This window comes from Euprymna scolopes, chromosome 28, assembly GCF_053919585.1.
Source record: "Euprymna scolopes isolate OS-2025 chromosome 28, ASM5391958v1, whole genome shotgun sequence".
NCBI lineage: Eukaryota > Metazoa > Mollusca > Cephalopoda > Sepiida > Sepiolidae > Euprymna > Euprymna scolopes.
In genome coordinates this window covers 15,000,573-15,024,879 of record NC_136509.1, presented here as the reverse complement: position 1 = coordinate 15,024,879, position 24,307 = coordinate 15,000,573, and the positions used below count along the sequence as shown (strand labels likewise).

Sequence of the window (24,307 nt, the reverse complement as noted above, 5' to 3'; positions counted from 1 at the left end):
ATAGGCGTACTGTGTCACCAGTGGTTGCAAAAAGGAAGTAAAGACCAACCGGAAGAGAAAATTAAGAAGAAAGAAACTTTTTAGTTAAGAGTAACTTAAAGGGAGATATTAGGTTCAAATCAGGGAGGTAGAACACCTAATTTTAAGGTAAAAAATAGCAAATATCTTTACAACTTTATCTGATGAGAAAAAAATTAATGATTTTCGGAATCAGTACCCCCAAATTAGTCTAAATCAGCCTTGGGAACCAAAAAAAAAAAAAAAAAATGTGTTGATCAGTTTATTTCCGTCATCTTTTAAAATAATCCCATTTGATTGAGCAGGAAAATTCTCTTTGATCAATTACCAAACAATTTTGATGGGAAAGTCATTTGTCATCATTTTTTTTTTTTTAAGTTTTTCTATAAACAGGATGCATCTATACCTTAAAAAGAACCCTCTTTCACAAGTTCCGTCATAATTTAATTTGGAGATATTTAAAGTCATTATCAAGGTCACAAATGCTGGAAGTCACACTTTGGTTTTGCTCTTCATAGAGACTTGGTGCTTACCCTATATTGTAGCCAATGAAGTCCTACATCTTATATGACTGACTTGATTTTGATAAATTCAGTCGATCCAAATTTTGACAGAATTTCAACTTCTGATTCATCCAAATTTGTTATATGGACCAGATACTCTTCAACAACAGTATCCAGTATGCAAAACTTTAGCGTGATCAAATAGTTTTTAAATTATCAGCATTTTCCTAACATAACCTCTGTAATACTCTATGCAATATGGAGAAGTATATGATGACAACCTTCCGTCTAACAAGACAATGCCATTCTGAAGCATCTGGTGCACTGCAGCATCTGGTGTGACTATACAGCTTGAAGCTGGAATTGGCTATCAGGATACAGACCTGGGCGGGTAATAAAGAGACCTAGGTTTACCTAGTAAGCAGGATCTTCCTCTAGGTGTTCCAGACAAAGTCCGACGGAAAGGCAACCCAATACAGTCGGAGCACGCATAGCTGCAGGAATTGCCTGAAAATTGTTGCAGTGCATCACTATCCGTTTATCGGGACTGAAAACCAGATTTTTTGTCGGGGTTTACTTCCTTAGCCTTTGTTTTTCCCAAAGCATCCACAAGGCAGTGGAGCTATTTGCCCATAGCTGGTGAAAATTTGAAAATATTTCCAATTTTGACAAAAATAACGAGAGATCTCCATCGTAGTTATGGTTTTGTATCAAAATGAAAGTGAAATCCTTAAATGATTACTCTTAAAAAGAGTCGGGTCAAAAGAAACGCAAATTCCAGAAAAGTAAGACCCAGATAAGACATTGGCTCATCTTTACATTGCCAGGTCAAATGATTTGCAGTCTTCTGATTAACTTATGTCCTTCTTAAAAATGATAGCCATCATTCAAATCTAAAAGATAACTTCCGATGAGAGATCAATATACTTACTGTGATTTGCATCCTACAATCTCAACCCTATCCAGGCGAGCCAAATTTTCCCAAAATACAAAGCAAGGTCTCAGGTATAACTATAATTGCAAGCATTACCTTTTTTCTAGATCTGTTTTTTTTTTTTTTTTTCGGACAGCTAAACAGTTTAGACTACCCTACTATTTTATTATCCCTTGTTGAAAAAAGAGATGAACTCAGTTGATCAATTCTATAATTTGTGGATATCCATTTAGTAACAAAGTAATGAAACATTTTCTACTAAATTCAAGTCATCAATTTGTTATCTATTATCATCATACTAAATCCAAGTCAATAATGTTTGTTTTCCTAAGATTGTTTGCTTATGTTTTTCACTCCAGACAAGGCATAAAGCCACTTGATGCTAAGGAGTTAAAAAAAAAAAAAAAAAAACAGTCAACGATAAGTGCAGGATGGATAGATTCTAACTGAGAAAACAGCAATTCTTCCCTCTTTGTCAGAAATGTGCCTTCATTAAAGATGGATTTGGTAGGGACATCTCTAGAGAAGACCCTAAATTACCCTATATGTGCTTCCGGGTTGCACTTGCTCACACCACTGTATTTATATTTGTCCTTTATCGCCTCCACAACAGCGAAGTTACTATTTTTAAGAACATGTCTGAGAAAATTAACCACATCCTGTCTGCTCATCTTTCAGCTAACACTCACGTCTGTGGAGACTTCAATGCCCACAATGTAGAATGGTTAGTCCACTCAAACAAGACATGAGGGGAGAGGTTCTGTCACGATTTTTCAATTGCTTATGACCTTACTCAGTTTGTTCACAAACCCACCCATGTGCCCGACACTGCAAGTCTCCTAGACCTTTTTCTCACAACTTGACCACTCAGTTGTCTCAGTTAAGATAAAAATGAAATGTAATAAGTCTTCGGATGTACCTCTCCATCATACAGTATATCGATACTCTGTGGCTGACTGGGGTAGCTCGCATGCATTTATATCAGATTTACCACTGTGTTCCATGTTTAAAAAGAATATGTCCTCTATAGTATCAGATCTGACAGAATGGTTAATTCTAAGTTTGACCGTTTCATATCCTCCAAAAAATTCCAGCAAAAAACCTAATAGTCAGCTGTGGTTTTCTCCAGAATGAGCTGCTGCCATTTCGCACAGAAATCACTATTTCCATTGCTTCCAACGTAATAGATGTACTGAGACTTCAAGACTGCCAGCAACCACTGTAAAAGAGTAATAAAGAATGCAAGAGAGTTGTATGATCAGTCCGTCAAGTCCAAAGTAGCTGAGCAGCGGCCTGATTCTCACCAGTTTTGGCAAATAACAAACAGGGTTCTGAACAGATGCTCTATCCCAACGATCATCAATGGACCCGAGATAATCTCGTTAACATTGGACAAGGCCAAACTCTTTGCCAAGAACTTTGCAGCTAATTCTACCCGATGCGATCAAGGCTACCAACTCCCCGTATTTTCTCCAGTATCTGAAAACATGTTATGCGACATACAAATACCTGTGCGTGATGTTGCCGAGCTAATCAAAAACCTCGATTTCAGTAAAGCAACAGGTCCCAACAGCATTCCAATTATAGTGCTGAAAAAGCTTCAACCAGAAATAGCTCCCATAATTCCAAAGCTGTTTAATGTCTTAACACCAACACCCTGGAAAGCCTCATCAATAACAAATATCACCAGTATCCCCCAGATTTAAAAATTCAGATGATCAGTCATGTCTCTCTCAGTACAGATCAATAACTCGCTTGTAAATCATGAGTAAGTTGCTGAAATCTGTGTTAAATAGAGCAGTAGTCAACAACCTAAATAAAAATACCCTCCTCAGTGACATGCAATATGGTTCCCGTTCTGCTAGATCTACAGCAGATGTGCTAATGGTTATATCTCATAGGATTAGTGAATCTCTCAATGGAGGCTTCCTTTCTAGGGCAATTGCTCTTGACATATCAAAGGCCTTTGATCGGGTGTAGCATAAAGGTCTACTCCATAAAATCTCCAACTACGGTATAGATGGAAATGCCTTCCCAGTTATTAAATCATTTCTCTCTGATAGGTTCATAAGAGTAATGGTTGATGGGCAAGAATAAGAAGCTCACAGTATTAATGTTTGAGTCCCTTAGAGGGTCTATCCTAGGCCCAACTCTCTTCTTGATCTACATCAATGATCTCCCAAATCACATCCTTATATCATTCGTAGACATTTATGCTGACAACACTACCATCTATGGCAATACTTCAAAGGCCATAAACGACCAAGTTCTCTAATTCTCTCTCTTCTGATTTGGAGCACATTGTGCAATGAGGAAAAGGGTGGCTGGTTAATTTCAATTCATCTAAAACCAAGCTTCTATCTTTACATCATCGATGCTCTGACCCTCGTCTGGCAATTGAAATGAGTAGCTCTCGTCTTGGGGAGGCTCCATGTTTTGATAAACTTTTCGGTTTGACCTTTACTCCTGATATGAAATCCAACACGTACATCAAATTCGTTGCCAAGATCGCTGAAAAGAATGGTGGGATCATTCTTCCACTCACTAGATGTCTCACTGCTGATGCAATTCTGTACCTGTATAAGAGCCAAGTACGTTTAAGGATGGAGTACTGTTGCCACATCTGGGTGGGAGCTGCTAGAAGCACCTTATCTTGCCTTGACAGAGTTCAAAATAGACTTCATAGCCTAGTGAGGGATGCACTTTTCTCATCTCTACAACCTCTTTCTCACAGAAGAGACGTTGCAAGCCGGTCTCTGCTTTATCATTATTTTCATGGCAAGTGCTCATCTTAACTCCAATCTATGGTCCTCCTCTCATCAAACTTTTACGAAAAACTCATCTAGCTAAAACCACTATAAATAATTTATCCCACTCTTTATCTATACCTGTGCCAAAACCTAAACATAAATTCCATGAACAAAGCTTCTTTCTTAGAACTGCATGCCTATGGAACTCTTTCATTTCCCTGCTTTCCAGCTGACTACAATATGATTGTCTTCAAGTCCAACGTAAACAAGTTCTTGATAAATCATCCCCTTAAGTAATCCAATTTAGAAAATTTCCACTACCAACAATTACTATGATATTGTCCAATTGACTACTGTACACTTATTAGCTCTTATCATCAAGTGGCTTCCGAGCCTTGAAAAGTGGTAACTCCTTTGAGAAAAAAAAAAATAAATAAATAATAAAAATTTAAAAAAAAAATTTTTTTTTAAATTATCTTATATAATAGCGTGAAGAGACATTAACTTGTTAACTTCCTTAATTTTTCCCCACTTTGTTTTGACCCATTGGAACATTTTGTTCTACGCTTTTGTTTTATGTTTAATAAATTTTATTGCACAATAAAATAATTGATGTATATATAAATACATATGTATAATTTTGTTTTGTCCGGTCATTTATTTTTTGTTGAATTGTGCTCTGGGTTATTTCACAACGGAACTGATCAAAGAACCTTAGATTACCTTGCCATTTGAGGCATAACATTCCACAACCAGCATATTAGATTTTTTTTTTTTTTTACTATTCTTAACATGATGCGTAATCGGGAATATATTCCAAATTTGGCACTCTCAAGAGGTGTATCGTAACACTGTATATACTACAAAGAGGACAAAATAACAAATGTCTTCCCATAAGGATAATACAGATGCAAAGAAACTTATTTTTGTTATGCAAGAACATCACAGTTTATGAACCTTTTTGAATGGAATCATAAGAATAAATAAGTAATAGTAAGACCCAACAAGTACATCTCATGTCTTTTTTTTTTTTAAATAAACTATGGAGTCATATTTTTGAGCAGACATTCTAACCCCTCCAATGATATTGAGGCAATAAACCAGAATTTAAAAATCTGTTGTTCTTCTGTGAAATGTTGATAATCATTTGGATTATTTGGAATACTGATCTCATCTTGAAGGATATTTTCAGAACGTTTCAGTCCATGTAACCTGATCTTCAGGTGTTTCTTGATGAACTGCACGGAATTTCAAACGGAATCATGAGGTAGCACATTTTTGATCAGTCAGCCATAACCAGTAGTTTTAAGTAATTCATAATTGTATTCTGAATATCGTCCACACTGAGGATTGAACCTTTAAATTCCAGAAACTTGTCATTTACAACTGAATTTTGACTAATACTTTATCGCAAACAATTCTAGTATGAATTTTGGAAGCCTTAAAACTATTCTTGTTTTTAGATGAACAATCGCATGACTTATATCACTGATATAATTCAGAAACATATCAAATCAGTACGACCCCGAATTAATATCCAAATGTTTCAAATAAATTTTTATTTACATTCAAACTTTTGTTTTTAATCAAGACCAAAAAATAAAATAAAAAAATTTAAAAAAGAGGTCCCTGGACCTTCTTAATGAAAAAAATTAAAATGTGTGCTTATTAAAAAATACAAGAGGCAAATTTACGTGAAGAGAATTTGATTGCTTGAGTCACAGACGGACTGATATAACCAATCAAGTCGACGCTATGACTGAACTGCTCCTTTTCAAAATATCTACAAAAGAAACAAAATAAAAAAGCATTAATGAAATTTAATGACTTACTAAACTCCATGCTCAAAATAACAATTTTTTTTTTTTTTTTAATTTACTCATTCCAAACAGGGCATATTGTTACTGAAGCATAAAGAGCTACTATGATGCAATCATTTTTTCCAGCAATTTTGTTGGTCACTTATAGTCTCCAAAACTACTTGACAAAATTGTATCGAATTTTTTATGATGAAGCATCCTTTAGACACTGACTATATCATACAATAAAAAAATTATATGAATGCTAAAAAAAAATTTGGCTTCAATTTTGGCTTTTTTTTTTTTCTAATAATTTTACAAAAATATTTATTTAATAGTAATTATTAAAGAAAACGTTATAATTAATTTGTTTGGTCTTCAAATTTGTGTAGAATTTTTTGGGATTTTGGCTTTTCTTCACTATTTTATGAGATATATCTTTAATTCTATATATTATCAGTGAAAATGTTATGACTAAATATTCTTTCTTTGTTTGTTGTTTTTTTACAAAGGAATCACCACTTATCAAGGCCCAGAGGCCACTCGAGGATAAGAGTTAAAGAGTGTACATTGGTCAAAAGGATAATATCATAGTAACCGTTAGCAGTGTAAATTTGGTAAATTGGAAAATTGGATTGCTTAAGGAGAACAGCTCATCAAGAATTTGTTTACATTGGACTTGAAAACGGCCATATTGTAGTCAACTGGAAAGCAGGTAAACAGAAGACATTTCCACAGGTGTGCAGTTCTAAGAAAGAAGCTCTGTTCATGGAATCTACGTTTATCTACAGATAAAGAGTGATAATAATAGTAAATAAAGATTTATTATTATGGAGCCAATTCTCTATTGATTATTATATTGTACCCAATGTATAGAAGTGATTTAATGGTTAAAAAAAATACATATTACTTGGGTATCGTCAGCCAGAATCGAAACCAAAACATGTAGCTTGCCTCTTAATCCTTAACTGAACAAAGGTTCACGAATCAGTGAAATGAATGAATTGTTTGATTTTCTCACAATGTTAAGCTATAAATTTTGTTTTATCTATATATATAAAAGCGAAAATGTATGTATGTATGTATGTATGTGTGTTCGCTTTTTCTGTATGTCTACAAAAGGCTTTTTTCAGAGAAGCGGTCGGTCGGTTCACAACTTTTTATATCACATATAAATCGTAATATCTCACAGTTAACAATGAAGCTCACCTGTCTATTTAATTTGCTCGATTTCGGGAAGATAAATATTCAACATTTGTTGCTCGCCGCATGTGGGTTAGTCTTTTTCCTATAACATCTTGGGGAAATAAAAATAAAAAAAAGCATTCCGCAGTAAATGAAATAATATCCCGCCGTCAAACTTGACCTCATTAACTCATTAAAACGGGCACCTGCCAAATCGAAGTAATTAACTAAATTCAAATGTGTTTCTGTTATCTCGCGGTGGGGCAATGGTTAACGCCGCATGTTTTTTTTTTTTTTTTCACACTTTAATTTACAACTTTGCCTCAAGGGTTCGGGTTCGATCCTTATACTTACTTTTTTTTTTTTTTTTTTTTAAAAACCCACCCCCGGAGTTTCCACACACACACACCTCCAAACACCCGGGCAACACCGGGTACCCCTCGCTAGTTAAATGATAAAACGAAATTGATTCTTTGGACTAATTTATAAACTGTACCTGATTGAAGCAGTTTGGACTTCAAACGTTTTATTGCCTTTATTTTTTTTAATTTTTAGATAATTCTTCCAATGATTTTACATAAAAACAGTAATAACTATTAAAGAAAACGTTATAATCAAATACTTTTAAACTGTTGAGGGTAAGAGCACAGTATACGTGACACAACCCTTCATTAAACAAAACCTCCATTTGCAGGTTTCTTTCAGAGAAAACCAGTATTTAGTATCAAAAGCTAAACACATCAACTTTCTCCATTATTCATTGAAGGTCAAATATTAATTTGAACTACCATCTTATCTAATGTGGGAGTTCAAATTATGTTATTAACTTGTATAGATATGATATAAAAGACATTGTTAAAAGGTGGTTGAATTTTTTTTGGTTTTAAAAGTAACAAATAATTGGGAATTAACTATACATTACACTTATAAAGAGTAATTATTTCAAAGTAAATTCTTAATTAAATATTTGTTCCTAACTTTTCTAAAAACATTGTCTCATTTTGATTTCAATTTCCGCATTGGCTTCTTATTCTTATTCTTATAAAATTTAATTCAAATGGTGTGTACATAAAATGTCGGTTTATTTGATTTGCAACAAAAATTAACAATAAATGGAAAATAACAATGAGGCTAAAGTTGTTTGGCGGACTGAGGGGCTCAATAAGCATATCAGATTTTGTCTCACAATTTTTTAAAGCTTACTCTAAATTAATTAATCACCTGAATATCGCATTCACTTTATGGGCCTATCTTATTTTAAATGTGCTGTTTTAACGTTAATTTTATATTTAAAAAATGGGATGTAAGCTGGAGAGAGAAATTACAAACAACCAAAAAAGAAACAAATAAAATGAGATAAAAGCCCTCTAAACCTATTCTAAGTGTAGCCTGCTCACTATTTTCAGTAATCCAACTTACAAGATTTCCACCACGATTACTACAATATTGTTCCATTGACTACCGTACACTCATTAACCCTTATCCTTGAATGGCCTACGAGCCTTGATAAATGGTGACTCCTTTGAAAAAGAAAAACAAAACAAAAAGAACTATTCTCTTAATTCAAAGATATGCCATTTGCCGCCACATCAATCGAGTACCATATGACGTAACTTTCCCAAGCTGAAAGCGAAGCTAGAATTTGGGACCCCGTTGCACTACAAACACCAAGAATGAAAGCAGTTTCAAAAACAAGTAAATACAAAATGGAGATATAGCAGAGATGAAGAATTTTCTAGAACATATAAAGAAGGATAAGCTTAGTGATATTACAGTAAGAGGGGATTTATAAGGAAGAAGAAAATGACGCGTTGCACATGTTGAAACGTAAAGTTTGTTAGATAAAAGAAAATAACACTAAAAAAAATTTTTTTTTTTAAAATACAGGGTGAAACAATAAATTTGTTGCCCTAAAGAAAAAAAAACTACAGCTTTATTTTAAAACTTATTGAAAAAAATCAATTCAAGTAACTTGATTATGTAGTAGAGCTGACATCTATTCAATGTAGCCGCCTTCAGCCACAATCATTGCCTAGATACAAGTCCCGAACTGAGAGCATGCCTTTTCCACAAGCGTTGGCAGGAGCTTGGCAAATACTCAGCAGACGACGGCAATCAGGCTGGCTTTGGTGTTGTGGGAGGTCATGTTGGTGATGTTCTCAATATATGACCAAACGAAGTAGTCCAGCAGGTTCAGGTCGGAGAAGAGGAGGGACAGTGTGAGAAGGATACAAAGTCATAGCACTCCTTCTGGAGCCAAGCCTGGGTCTCTTTGGACTTGTGAACCAACGCAGAGTCCTGCTGCTGCACCCAGGGTCTGCCAGCGGTCACCTGATTGCACCAGGGGATCACCACACTCTTCAGCACATCCAGGTACACTTAGGTGTCGAAGTTTATTCACCTTGATCTCCATTCCAAATCACTGATCAGTCGGAGTGAGAAAGATCAATAATCACTGTTTAATTATATCTTGTCAATCAAGTGTGATCTCATAGAACTGTTTCTCTCTCTCTCTCTCGGCATGTCTTATGCTTTGGCTAACAAGCCCAATGGTCAGTGGAATCAGACAAATTCAGCCTTCACTGACCATTAGCTTTGTAAGCCAAACACAAATGTAACATACACACCACTAGTGGTGCTGAATGGTTATCAATGAAAATGCTATTTCAAACATAAGCATGACAGGTTTGTGGAAAAATCATGTCGTTTATATGCTTGAACACATTGAAATAATTTTAACGATTTAGTGAAGGTCAAATATTTGGTTTTATCTTTTGACAATGAATTGGATGGGGGTCACTTTGGAATGTGAGAAAATCCAACAGGTTTTTCGTTTATTTTATTCGTTTCTTTGTTAAAACAAAAAAAATATTTCTTCCTTTGAATTTCAATAATATAACTTCCTTCCAGATCACTGAACAAATTTATGATCAACTTCATGCAGACATTTTGTTTAGCTGGCAAAAAATGTTTTTTTATCATGAAGCTTATTGGATTAAAAGAAATTCTTTAGAGTACTATTGATTAAATGCCAATATTCTGTATTATAAGATTATTTTTTTGTTTTAAATTATTTTTTCAATTTTAATGGGTATGGATTGAGGCGATAGGCAATTTGTTATGTAAAGTTAATGTAAAATTACTCCCTTGTTTAGATATGAGATTCGTTCCAAAAGTTAAGTCTCCTATTTTTTTTTTATTTCTCCTGAATAGATCAAAGACGATTGCAAATTGCATTGTTAAAGTTACTGAACTCTTACATTCATGACATCAAAGCTTCATCTCTCTGTTGCAGCTATTGAGGGTGTGAGTGCAAGAAAGCAACCCTGTCATGAACGAGCATCAGAAGCAGACATGTATCATTGGATTCCACCATGCAGAAAAATTGAACTGATCCACGTTCACCAGCGTCTGCTGAATGTGTACAAAGTTTTTTTTTTTTTTTTTTTACAAAGACATCACCACTTATCAAGGCGCAGAGGCGACTCGAGGATAAGGGTTAAAAAGTGTACCGTAGACAATTGGACAATAAAGTAATCGTTAATAATGGAAATTTGGTAAATTTGTTAACTTATATGTAATGGCTTATCAAAAACTTGTTTACGTTAGACTTGAAGGCAACCATATTATAGTCAGCTGGAAAGCAGGAAAACGGAAGACAATTCCACAGGCGTGCAGTTCTAAGAAGCTTTGTTCATAGAATCTACGTTTAGGTTTAGGCACAGATAACAAGTGGGGGGAATTATTGATACTGTTTTCTGCTAGACGAGTGTTTCTTGTGAAAGTTTGGCGAGGGGGGGCATAGATTAAAGCTCAGTCAAGTACTTGGCATGAAAATAACGATAAAGCAGAAACAAACTTGCAACATCTTTTCAGTGAGAAAGAGGTTGCAGGGAAGAGAAAAGGACATCCCCTGCAAGGCTACGAAGTCTATTTTGAACTCTATCAAGTCAGGATAAGTCCTTTCTAGCAGCTCCTGCTCAGATGTGGCAACAGTACTCCATCCTTGGATGTACCTGGCTCTTATATAGATAGAAAATTGCATCAGCAGTGAGATATCTACTGGATCGATAGAAGGATCCCACCATTTTTCCAGCGGCCTAAGCAATGGATTTAATGTATGTATTCCATTTCAGATCAGGAGTAAAGATCAAGCCCAGAAGCGTGTCAAAACATGAGGCCTCCCGAAGACGAGAGCCATTCATTTCAATTGATGCCAGATGGAGATCAGAGCATTGATGATGTAAAGATAAAAGCTTGGTTTTAGATGCATTAAAAGTAACAAACCACCTCTTTCTCCATTGTACCACTTGATCAAGATTAGAGGAGAAAGAATCGAAAAGAACTTGGTCGTTTACTGTCTTAGATGTGCTACCATAGATAGTAGTGTTATCAGCATAAATGTCTACGAATGATGTAAGGATGTGATTTGGAAGATCATTAATGTAGATCAGGAAGAGAGTTGGGCCCAGGATGGACCCCTAAGGGACTCCAGCATTAATACTGTGAGCTTCTGATTTCTGCTCATCAACCACTACTCTTATGTATCTATCAGAAAGAAATGATTTAATAATTGAGAAGACATTTTCAGCTATATCGTAGCTGGAGATTTTGTGAAGTAAACCTTTATGCCATACCCTATCAAAGGCCTTTGATATGTCAAGAACAATTGTCCTAGAAAGGTAGCCTCCATCGAGAGATTTGCTAATCCTATGAAATATAACTATAAGCACATCTGCTGTAGATCTAGCAGAACGGAAACCATATCGCGCGTCACTAAGACGGTTATTCTTGCTGAGATAGTTGATTACTTCTCTTTTTAACAGATTCCAACAACTTACTCATGGCACACAGGAGACTTATTGGCCTGTACTGAGAGGGAGATGAGCAATCACCTGAATTCTTAAATACAGGACATACTGATGAGATTTTCCAGGATGATCAGAAGCACTTCACCTTAAGACAACATTTAAACAGTTTTGTAAGTATGAGCGCAAGTTCTGGTTGAAGTTTTTTTGAGTACTATAATTGAAATACCGTCAGGGCCAGTTGCTTTACTGGAATCAAAGTTTTTGATTAGCTTGGCAACATCACATACAGATATTTGTATATCACAATGTCAGCAGTTAGATGGGTTCGTTGATTTCAGGGTGCGACAGAGATGTGACAGTGTGCTCTAGACTTTTGAAGCATGAAGGCTCTTGTTCATCACTGGCAAAAGTGCATCGAGAATAGTGGTGACTATGTAGAAAAAGAAATTCTGGAACACAAAAAGTCGCTTGTTTTAATAGCACCACTCCTGTCTTTGTAGCGCTTCATATGACAAAGCACAAAATGCTCATGTACAGCTATCATTCATTGCTGGCAAAAATGCTTTAAGAATGTTGGCGACCAGCCTTTGAGATTTGAAAAAAAAAAAAAAAAAATCACTCTACCGCCGGTCGAGTGTGAAGAAAAATTTACTCGCTCCAAAATATTTTTGCTGTCGGATTTTATATCTTTGTTTCAGTCAATAATAGTAAATAATTTTACAACAATTCAAGAAATTACGTATGTATAATCTAACAAGAAAATATTTGTTTAACTCTTGTAAATCAACTATTTTATTACAACAAACATTTCAGTAAATATTTAACAAGACATTAAAATACAACACCAGTTTCTTTATATAGCATCATTCATATTATTCTTCCATAGAAATAAGAATCATTTCTTTGGATGCTTGACGGAACGATACGTTTTTTTCCTCTTTCAAATGTTCGTCTTTACTTTTGTAAGCATGAAGTGTATGTAGTTGTAGTGTCGAAGAATTTTTTTTCCAAATGAACTTCAAAATTAGAGAGCTAAATGAAGGCGACATTTTGACTACACGCTGAATGTGTAAATTTGACCTCTTGTTAACCTTTAGCGTGACCACTCTTTTTTTCAATACGATATTCCAAAGTCTCTCAGCCAGAGATGAAAGAATTCACAAATGATGAAACATAGGTCATTCTAAGTCACCGCATATTTGAGGGTCGTAAAATAAGTTCCCCCCCCCCGTTTCTTTATTTAAAGAAATTTTATCGACTGGTGGGCGAGTGATTTACGACTTTTAGTCGCCCCAAGAAATTTTCAATCTACTGTGGCGACCGGTCATGTAAAGTCTCAAAGGCTGATGGCGACTATGTAGAAAAATAAATTCTGGAGCATAAATGATCGCTCGTTTCAATGGTATCATTCTCATCTTTTTAGTTTTTCAACGTTTTAGTTTTTAAGTTAAAAAAAAATAGGAGGCATTACTTTTGGAACAACCCTCGTATTTGTCCAAGAAATTCATCACCACCTTTTTTTTTTTTTTTACTATTAAAGGAAGAACTCTCTCTCCTCTTAAGCATCAGACAAATCGTCCGTTAAACCATCATTCGCACCCATCGTTGCTCATAAAACAGTTTGAGTGATTCTTTCAACCTTATACAAAGAACATATTTTCAACCCATGAAAAGTCAAAATCAGAATAGAAACATTACTTTTTGTTGTGAACGTTTCGAAATTGAATAGCAATCGGCTTGTTAACATTATGTGGTAATGGTGCAGAGAGACAGGAATAAGTTCGCATGTGCTCGCTGTCAGGAAACGGTGACATGCAAACAGAACCATTTGTAAACAAGGCAAGGGTGATTATGCATATTTGGGTGCTGTTTGGAGTCCAAAATTTCAGAATAAAAAAGACTTTTTTTCTGTTTGAGAAACTTTTGTTTTGAACGCATCATCATTTACATATGTTCTGTTGTTGTTGTGTGTTCTAAAAGAACACACATTCTAATGGTGATGAATTCGAGGGTTGTTCCCAAATAATTTCTGTAACTAAAATAGGAATTAATTACCTAAATATATCTTTCAGTCATGTTAATTATAAATATACCTTGCTTTTTTCTTTTCACTAGAAGGCCACTCGGCATTGACAGATCGTAAAATACACTGATATACGATATTTTCATTTATGAATATTTCGGGGGGGTTTTTTGTTTTACAAAAGAATCACCACTTATCAAGGCCCAGAGACCACTCGAGGATAAGAGTTAAGAGTGTACAGTTGTCAATTGGACAATCTAGTAACCGTTAGTAATGGAAATTCAGTAAATTTGTTAACTTAAGTGGAACGGCTCATCAAGAATTTGTTTACATTGGACTTGAAAATGGCCATATTGTAGTCAGCTGGAAAGCAGGTAAACAGAAGAGAGTTCCACAGGCATGCACTTCTAAGAAAGAAGCTTTGTTCATGGAATTTAATTTTTAGGTTTAGGTACAGATAAAGGGTGATAATAGTAAATAAAGATTTATTATTATGGAGCCAATTCTCTATTGATTATTATATTGTACCCAATGTATAGAAGTGATTTAATGGTTAAAAAAAAAATACATATTACTTGGGTATCGTCAGCCAGAATCGAAACCAAAACATGTAGCTTGCCTCTTAATCCTTAACTGAACAAAGGTTCACGAATCAGTCAAATGAATGAATTGTTTGATTTTCTCACAATGTTAAGCTATAAATTGTGTTTCATTGTTAAAAGATAAAACGAAATTGATTCTTTGGACTAATTCATAAACTTTAGCTGATTTAAGGCTTATCGGATCATGAAACTTATTGGATTAAAAGAAATTCTTCCGAATACTTTAGATTAAATGCCAATATTTTGTATTTCTTTTTTGTTTTGAATTATTCATTCAATTTTTAATAAGGGGGGGGGGGCATTTTCTTGAATTTCTTTGGCTTTCAATAACAAAAGGTTGTCCACTGTAAGTCACTGAACCGATTTGTGATCAATGTACATACTTTGTGTAGCTTAAACTTTTGGCAAAATATCATCATATGAAATTAGTCATTTTTTTTTTTAATATTCAGATTACTCGTGTAATTATTCTCACCTGTTATTTTCACAAATAAATGGTACTTTTTAGAAATAGGTATCCAAAAACAAATTTCAATACAAATTATTAATCCTCATCTCAAAATTCTGTAAATATTTATGATGAACTAGCAAACATACCTGGCGTTGACATGAATAAAAAAATAGTAAAGTTAAATAAAAAATGAAAAAAAATTGTGTGTATAAGATCTTTCTTTTTAAACCTCTCTCTGACACAACTGGTTCAATATATTATAATATCTCTATTTATATAAAGTTAAGTATGTGTATATGTTTATATATTTGTATACACAAGATTCATGCAAGGAAGTGATAAAATGAACTCGAGATAAAGAGGGATAAATAAAGATAGCTCCAGAGATAAGTTAGTATGAAAGTCAATTTCTTAAAACCATCCAACATATGCCAGTATGTAAAACGGATGTTAAACCAAATATGATGATGCTGTTTTGCAAGTACTATGATAGAATGTGCTCCAATGAACTTCCTGCTGTATTCCCCATAAATACATCCAACCAACCTAACAATCAGCTAAATCCCATCTATTCACCATGGAATTGTTCAGATGCTAGGGAGCTTTCTACTTTAATAGTTTATTTTCCTTGGCCTTTGGAATTCCCTCCCTGCTCTATGACTGAAAGGACATTCAGATATTTAAATGTAATGTGAACAAACATCTTGATGCCCAACTTCTCACTTAGGATACCCCTTATGAATTTAACTTGTAATTCATGATAGTATGTAATGTCTCAGTGACAATGTGTTTTGTTTGGGATGAATTTAAGCACAAAAACAAAAAAAAAAAAACACATGCCCATAAATGCGTCAGATATAAAAACAGAAAAACAGCAGAAGAAAAACCAAAAAAAATTCTTGGAAATATCGGAGTGAAAATTGTAGAAATGGAGATTGGCCTGACTCTTTTCCTGATCTTCCAAATCACATCCTTACATCATTTGTAGACATTTATGCTGATGACACTACTATCTATGGTAGCACATCTAAGTCAGTAAACAACCAAGTTCTCTCCGATTCTCTCTCCTCTGATCTTGAGCACGTGGTACAATGGGGAAAGGAGTGGTTGGTTACTTTTAATGCATCTAAAACCAAGCTTCTCTCTTTACATCATCAACGTTCTGATCCACATCTGGCATTAATTGAAATGAATGGCTCTCGTCTTGTTTTGACAAACTTCTGGGCTTGACCTTTACTCCTGATCTGAAATGGAACACGTACATCAAATTTGTTGCCAAGGCTGCTGGAAAAATGGTGGGATCCTTCTATCGATCCAGTAGATATCTCACTGCTGATGCTATTCTCTATCTATATAAGAGCCAGGTATGTCCAAGGATGGAATACTGTTGCCACATTTGGGCAGGAGCTGCTAGAAAGGACTTGTCCTGCCTTGTAGGAGATATCTTTTTCTCTTCCCTGCAACCTCTATCTCACAGAAGAGATGTTGCGAGTTTGTCTCTGCAGTATCGTTATTTTCATGGAAAGTGTTCGACTGAGCTTCAGTCTATGGTCCCCCCTCACCAAACTTTCACAAGAAACACTATCAATTCCCCCACTCTTTATCTGTGCCTAAACCTAAACGTAGATTCCATGAACACAGCTTCTTTCTTAGAACTGCACGCCTGTGGAATTGTCTTCAGTTTTCCTGCTTTCCAGCTGACTACAATATGGTTGTCTTCAAGTCTAACGTAAACAAGTTCTTGATGAACCTTCCCACTTGTTAACAAATTTACCGAATTTCCATTACTAACGATTACTATATTGTCCAATTTCTACTGTACATACTTTAACTCTTATCCTCGAGTTGCCTCTTGGCCTTGATAAGTGGTGATGCTTATGTAAAAAAAAAAAAAAACATTTCATATGCCATTGTCACTTTGTGTTTCGGATCAAGGAACTGGCTCAAAGTCAAAAGAATACGAGAAATACAAAGCTGAATGGTTATTATCGGGTTGAAAGCAAATTCAAGAAGTTTTAATTTTCTTGGCTCATAATGATGGCAAAGTTAGGCAAGTTTTTAACAGATGGGGAGGGGGATCCAGCTTCCCAAAAAGGGACACTTGAGATGGGGAATAAGCAAAAAAAAAAAAAAAAAAAAAAAAAAAGAAAAATTGTCGATTTGGATTTCTCCTTCAGACTGAAAACAGAACAGATACTACACTTTGAATTATTTATTTTCAGAAATTTTGTTTAAATTACATTTAAAACAAATTGGGCACAAGGCCATCAAAAGTGTGGGAAAAATGAGTGTCATTAATCATCCTTTATCTAAAATGATAAAAGTGTAAAAATTTCTCTTATCCAGTATCATCTCAGTCACCATAATACCACATTTATTCTAGGGAGCCATCCTACTTAAGATATCGTCAGATTTATTTGAGATTGTTATTTTTATTCATAAATATGTACAGATATTCATTGAAATAAAAGAAAAAACCAAAAACCAGTTTGTAAGACCCTCTTAAATAATAGACTGTCCATTGCTTTGTTCAGAACCAAAAACAAGCAGGTCAATGTCTAAATGGGAGTGCGATCTATGTGGAAGAAAAAAGAAAATAAGGATGGGGTTTAGAGAATGGGTATTGTCCTTCCAAGATAAATGCAGAGTGAGCATCATGGATGATTTCTATTACAGGGAAGGGGAGGAGGTAGCTCATTTACTTGACTAGCTTACTTGAAGAGCTGAGGTCCAACAGGACGGGGAACTGCATGTGCCAAGGAATACGTACTCACATTTGACTCCTTTTCATACATACAAGCTTGTAGTCACCTTTAAAACACACACACACACACACACACAGAATGTAATCTTTTTCTATCACATCTGATCTGGATCTTCAGCTGGTGCTTAAAGAAAGCAATCAGATCCTGATCAGCAATGTTCATATCACCATTCATGCTATGACCTGGATCGCAAGAAACAGCATCCATACCTTCCCATGATGGCCAAATGTTGTTGATTACGTTGGATATGTTTATTGTCGATGCTCGGAATAAATGAGCCATTATTTTGTTGATATACTCTTAGTACCATCAGAATTTACAGCATTAAAATGATCAGCATGATCAGTGGAGACACTCTGGTGATTGTTCCATTCCAAAACTGTGTTGTATGGCATAGAGATATAATACATTTCGGATTAATCGACAGGTCGGAGAGAATTCAGATTGTTGAGATGACTCGTCTCAGGTGTCCAACTCCATTTGAAGCAGACCTTTTCTTCCTCCTCCGACCACATGAACCACTTAACAAACAGATCGCCAGCTACTGCCCTCACTAATCCCCTGTGGAGTTACATTCTAGAACATAGAGAAAGGTCACTAGACTAGGGAAACATTTTGAGTGCAGCTCGGCACTCTGCAGTTCACCTCTCGTCCTACAATGGCCTTGACTGAATGATTGAGAATGAGGTCGGGAAAGGCAATGTCAATATGGGAATTCTATGCAGATTTCTCTTAGGAAATCCAGTCTCTCGACATATTGATGACACATCAAGTCGGACATCTCCAAGTCTCCCTTACATAAACACTGAATAGACCTGTCTGTGAACCAAATACCTCTTCCCATCCCAAGAAATTGAGAAAAGAAAGTGCCAGAGGACCTTTAAGTGGTTCACAGGAAGAGGATGTACAGCCAGTCAATAAAGAATAAGAGAAAAGACAAGTGGTTTTTGCCTCATCTTTGCCCTTTAACAGGAGTTTCCTTCAAAGCCAAGTGTTACTCTATGCTTTGACCTTCCCCCCCCCCCAAACAATGCACAATGCCACTTTGAAGTAGAGGGCTACTACGAGGGACATAAGTTGCAAGGATACTATGTAGGGAGTTGAGCAGCAAGATGTCTATTCACATTACTCTTGAATTTCTGCGTGTCAGTACCGGTGAGGAAGCAGGAACCCGGAAGGGAATTCTAAATTCTAACAGTTCTGGGGAAGAAACTAATTGAGTAGAAGGCTTTCTTACATCTAGGGATTTCTATGTAGGGGTCGGATTTTGCTGCTTGTCGGGGGTATTTACGTTGAGTAGGTACAAGGACTTGTAGTTCGGAGCATCCACCATTAAAATACTCATAAAACATTACGTCGATGGGACAGAGATTGAAGCTTAAATGACAGTTCAATACCTATCAGGCTGGCGATTCTCTTTTGAAACCCGTTGAAGAGTGAGAGATTAGTAGCAGATGCACCAGCCCAAATGTAACAACAATACTCCATACCTGGGCGAACGGTAGAGAGAGCCTATCTCTTCTGACCTTTGGTTGTACCTCAAACCAATTCCTCTGGAGCTGGAGGCCCGGTCTGAATCACACCATGAGGATTCAAATCAGGCTGATTGATTTGCTGGCTCTGTTATTGTTTCGTAACATGTGCGCGTTTCCTGTTACCCTCTTAATGTCTTGGAAGACACAAAGACACTGATGTCATCGGCAAAGTATGAAAATGCTCACAAATAAATTCCACTAAGACTGAATTTACCTCCCCACTCTTTAGCTTACGAAACAGCAGCTCCAACACAAAAGATGTAGAATAGAGGTGAATTGTACCAAATAAGAGATAACAAAAAATTGCAAACGCCTTCCATTTATGAGAACGATACAAAATAGAAATCCATTTACAAAAGTTCAGTTTAAAGCCGGCAGTCTCTGAAACAGATGCCAAAAAGTGTTGATTGACAGATACTACACTTTGATCCTATTACTGAAATTGCTTTAGGAGTGAGAGCTGTTATTTATTGGCTGTCGACTTTAGCAAGATGTGACACAAGGTAAAAAAAAGTGAGGAAGAAATCAGCCCCCCCCCCAACACACACACATAAGAGGCAGCATTCTGGTTAGAAAAAAAAAAAAAAATAGTTGAGAACAGACCCATCAGACTGACCCAGTACGAGTTCCCTCAAAGCATCAGCAATAAACCTACTTCTACTCTTGAAGGAGGAGATAATGCTTGGAAGGATGCACTTTCTAAGGCCTTAAAGTAGTGTCCTTTTTTTTTCCTCGCATCTAAGCATCATTAGTTCAGTTTTCGGTACATATATGTTCATAATAGCAAGGTAAAAGGTTAAAGTAGAGTGTTCCTATTCAATTGCCGGAATGGCAAAGTTAAACACGTTTGTTTTTAATATGGAAAAAATCCAGATACTTAAAAAAAAAAAAAAAAAAAAAAAAAAAAGAAACACTTTAAAAAATGAAAATTGCCTCAGTTTAGGAGGATTTTTTTCGCCTCTGACAAAACAGAACAAATACAATTTTAATTATTTGTTCACAAATAAATTTATATAATTCATCTACAAATCCGGTACAAGGCCATTAAAACGTGGAGATGTTGATGCTCATCCTCTATCTTTTCTACTTTTGATTAACCCATTTTCAATCATTTGTCCAAACAATTCTTCTCTAATTCTTTCAGCATTTGTCTATCACTTTCACTTCAGCAGTCGCCAAAATACCACATTTACTCTATGAGCTACCCTACTTAAAATATGCTCAATAGTTTAAATAACTGAATATTCTTTCTTGACGATTCCGCTGGGATAAAATATGGACGCTTCAGTGTAACTTACCATAGATATATTTTCATACATACATATACTAGCAGGGGGCCCCAGTCCTGCCCGGTTGTAAAATATGCTTAAATATATTATAATTCATACAGCTTTCGTATATATTGTTACAGAGTCAATTCTTTAATAAATATTATATTGTACCTAATATATAATACTGATTTAAAAAGATTAAAAAAATGACTTGGGTGCCATCAGCAAGAATCAAAATGAAAACATTTAGCATTTCAACTACGTTCCCTACCATATGAGCTAATCCGACAGATAGAATAGATACTTTATAATGAAACCACTTCAAGTTTTGATTGAATTTGTGCATGCATAAAACTAATAGAAATATGTCAGTAAGTTGAAAAGAACAAAGTGTAGTATCTGTCAACATATATCTGCATACGTTATTCATCCATCCAAACAAAGATTTTACTCGTTATAAACCATCCTTGGTGTATGATGACTATTTCCTGTTAATTTCGATGTTATGTGACCAGTAGTTTAAAAGTTTATTGGTGTTAAATATTTTTACACACATACATACATTTACTTTTTTTTTATATATATATACATAGGCATCACCATACATCAAGGCCCAAAGACTACTCGAGGATAAGGGAGTAAGAGTGTACAGTTGTCAATTGGACAATATAGTAATTGTTAGTAATGGAAACTGGTTTACATTGGACTTGAAAACGGCCATATTGTAGTCAGCTGGAAAGCAGGAAAACTGAAGACAATTCCACAGGCGTGCAGTTCTAAGAAAGAAGCTTTGTTCATGGAATCTATGTTTAGGTTTAGGCACAGATAAAGAGTGGGGGGAATTATTGATAGCGTTTCCAGCTAGACAAGTGTTTCTTGTGAATTTGGCGAGGGGGAACCATAGATTGAAGCTCAGTCGAGCACTTGCCATGAAAATAACAATAAAGCAGAGGCAAACTCGTAACATTTCTTCTGTGAGATGGAAGAGAAAAGGACATCCCCTACGAGGCTACAAAGTCGATTTTGAACTCTATCAAGGCAGGACAATTTTTTACTAGCCGCTCCTGCCCAGATGTGGCAACAGTACTCCATCCTTGGACGTACTTGGCTCTTATATAGTTAGAGAATTGCATCAGCAGTGAGATATCTACTGGATCGATAGAAGGATCCCACCATTTTTCCAGCAGCCTTAGCAACAGATTTGTTGTACGTGTTCCATTTCAGATCAGGAGTAAAGGTCAAGCCCAAAAGCTTGCCAAAACAAGACGAGAGCCATTCATTTCAATTAATGCCAGATGTGGATCAGAATGTTGATGATGTAAAGAGAGAAGCTTGGTTTTAGATGCATTAAAAGTAACCAGCCACTCCTTTCTCCATTGTACCACGTGCTCAAGATCAGAGGAGAGAGAATCGGAGAGAACTTGGTCGTTTACGGTCTTAAATGTGCTACCATACATAGTAGTGTCATCAGCATAAATGTCTACAAATGATGTACGGATGTGATTTGGAAAATCATTAATGTAGACCAGGAAGAGAGTTGGGCCCAAAATGGACCCGAGAGACTCCAGCATTAATACTGTGAGCTTCTGATTTTTGCCCATCAACTACTACTCTTATGAACCTATCAGAAAGAAATGATTTCATAATTGAGAAGACATTTCCAGCTATACCATAGCTGAAGATCTTGTGAAGTAGACGTTTATGCTATACCCTATCAAAGGCCTTCGATATGTTAAGAGCAATTGCCCTAGAAAGATTGCCTCAGATTTATTTATATAGATAAGAAAAAAAATACATGAAATATCATGAAATGAAGTGCCATAGAAACTGAAAATAAAATAAAAACAGGAAAAAAAAAAAATCGAGAGATTTGACCAGTTTCGTTGGATAAACATCTGAAGACGTTCATTGATCCGAATGAAACACGTCAAATCTTTCATTTGATTTTTATTTTTGTATATATATATATATATATATATATATACACACACACACACTAGCAAAAGTACCCGTCGTTGACTGGGTTCAAAAACAGCCTACAGAAAATGGACTCTGATTTATGAAAGTAGGATAGGTTATGAAAAGGAAAGGTTGTAAAGAGATAGCTTCGAACTTGGGGGTATCAAAACCAAAGCAAAATATGATGAAAGTAAAAATAAAATAGATAAACCCCATAATTTATTATACCATACCTGTTCACACTGAAACACTTATCATCACAATATTCTGTGGATCTATATTAAAAAACTTTGTTAAACTTTGTCACATATTTACATTCTATGGAGGTCATGTGTGAACGAACACCCCATAATTTTATCATACCATATTTCTTCAAACTGAAACATAATTATCAAAGTATACTTACGCAGATAGATATGAAAAGTCTTTATTAAAGTTTGTGCCTATTTCCAATCTATGGAGGCCAGGCGCGAATGCAGACCCCACAATTTTATTATACCATCCCTATTTAAGTTAAAACATACTTATCAAAGTATTCTTATGTACATCTATATCAAAAACACTTGTAAACGTTTTTTTTTTAATTTTTTAATTTTTTATTTCCATACTTTGTGGACCAGGCGCGAACGCAGACCCCACAATTTTAATGAACCACCATTCTGCCAGATCAAACATACCCATTCCTGTGTCTCGATACATCTTCTATTATTATATGTAATCAGTTTTTTAAAATAGTCAACCATATAGGAGCCTATTCGTGACCAAACACACACACATACACACACAGACATTCAGCTTTATATTATATTTATAGTTTCATTCAATAATTACAAGAAACCTTCTCTACCACCAAAAGCAATGGCCAACGACTCTTTATCTGAGAGTACATCTTTCAAGCTCCTTGGCCTAACGTTCACAGGAAACAAAAGTTGGAACAATTACATCGAGGGCATTGCCAGGGCCGCTGCAAGGAAGGTGGGCTCTCTCTACCGTGCTAGAAAACTACTAACACCCGAAAGTATCCTGTACCTCTATAAGGCCACCATTCGCCCATGTATGGAGCATTGCTGTCACATTTGGGCTGGTGCATCGGCTACTAGTCTCTCGCTCCTTGACAAGGTTCAAAAGAGTCGCAAATCTGATAGGCCCTAAACTGGCATCTAAGCTTCAGCCTCTGTCCCATCGACGAAACATTGCATCCCTCTGCCTGTTCTACAAGTATTTTAATGGTGAATGCTCTGATGAACTGCAAGTACTTGTGCCCCCACGACGTGAACACCCTCGACAGACCCGAGAAGCTGCAAAATCCCACCCCCACACTGTAGAGATCCCTAGATGTAAAAGATCTTTCTACTCCAGTAGTTTCTTCCCCAGAACCGCTAGACTCTGGAATTCCATTCCAGGTCACTGCTTCCCCAACTGTACTGACATGCAGAAGTTCAAGTGCAACGTGAACCAACATCTTGCTGCCCAAATCCCTACATAGTACCCCAGTAGTTGTTTCCCCTGATAGTAACCCCCTACACCAAAGTGGCAATGTGCCTTGTTTGGGGTGAAAATGTAATAAAAAAAAAAAAATAATAAAAAAAATATATATATATATTTTTTTATTTTTTTTATTACATTTTTATTACATTTAGGAGCCTATTCGTGACCAGACACACACAGACATTCAGCTTTATATATATATATTCCACTCAT

General features: G+C 35.7%; 1 protein-coding gene across 2 annotated transcripts in view; it reads right to left on the bottom strand.

The window, feature by feature from the left end:
* LOC145249486 (sentrin-specific protease 8-like) overlaps window positions 1-24,307 on the bottom strand; it is an 80,342-nt gene that overhangs the window by 36,685 nt on the left and 19,350 nt on the right. For both annotated transcript variants that reach the window (XM_080111079.1, XM_080111080.1), the window contains exon 3: window positions 5,900-5,988. In XM_080111079.1, coding sequence (XP_079967205.1) covers window positions 5,900-5,988 — 89 coding nt within the window. The remainder of the gene's footprint in view (window positions 1-5,899; window positions 5,989-24,307) is intronic.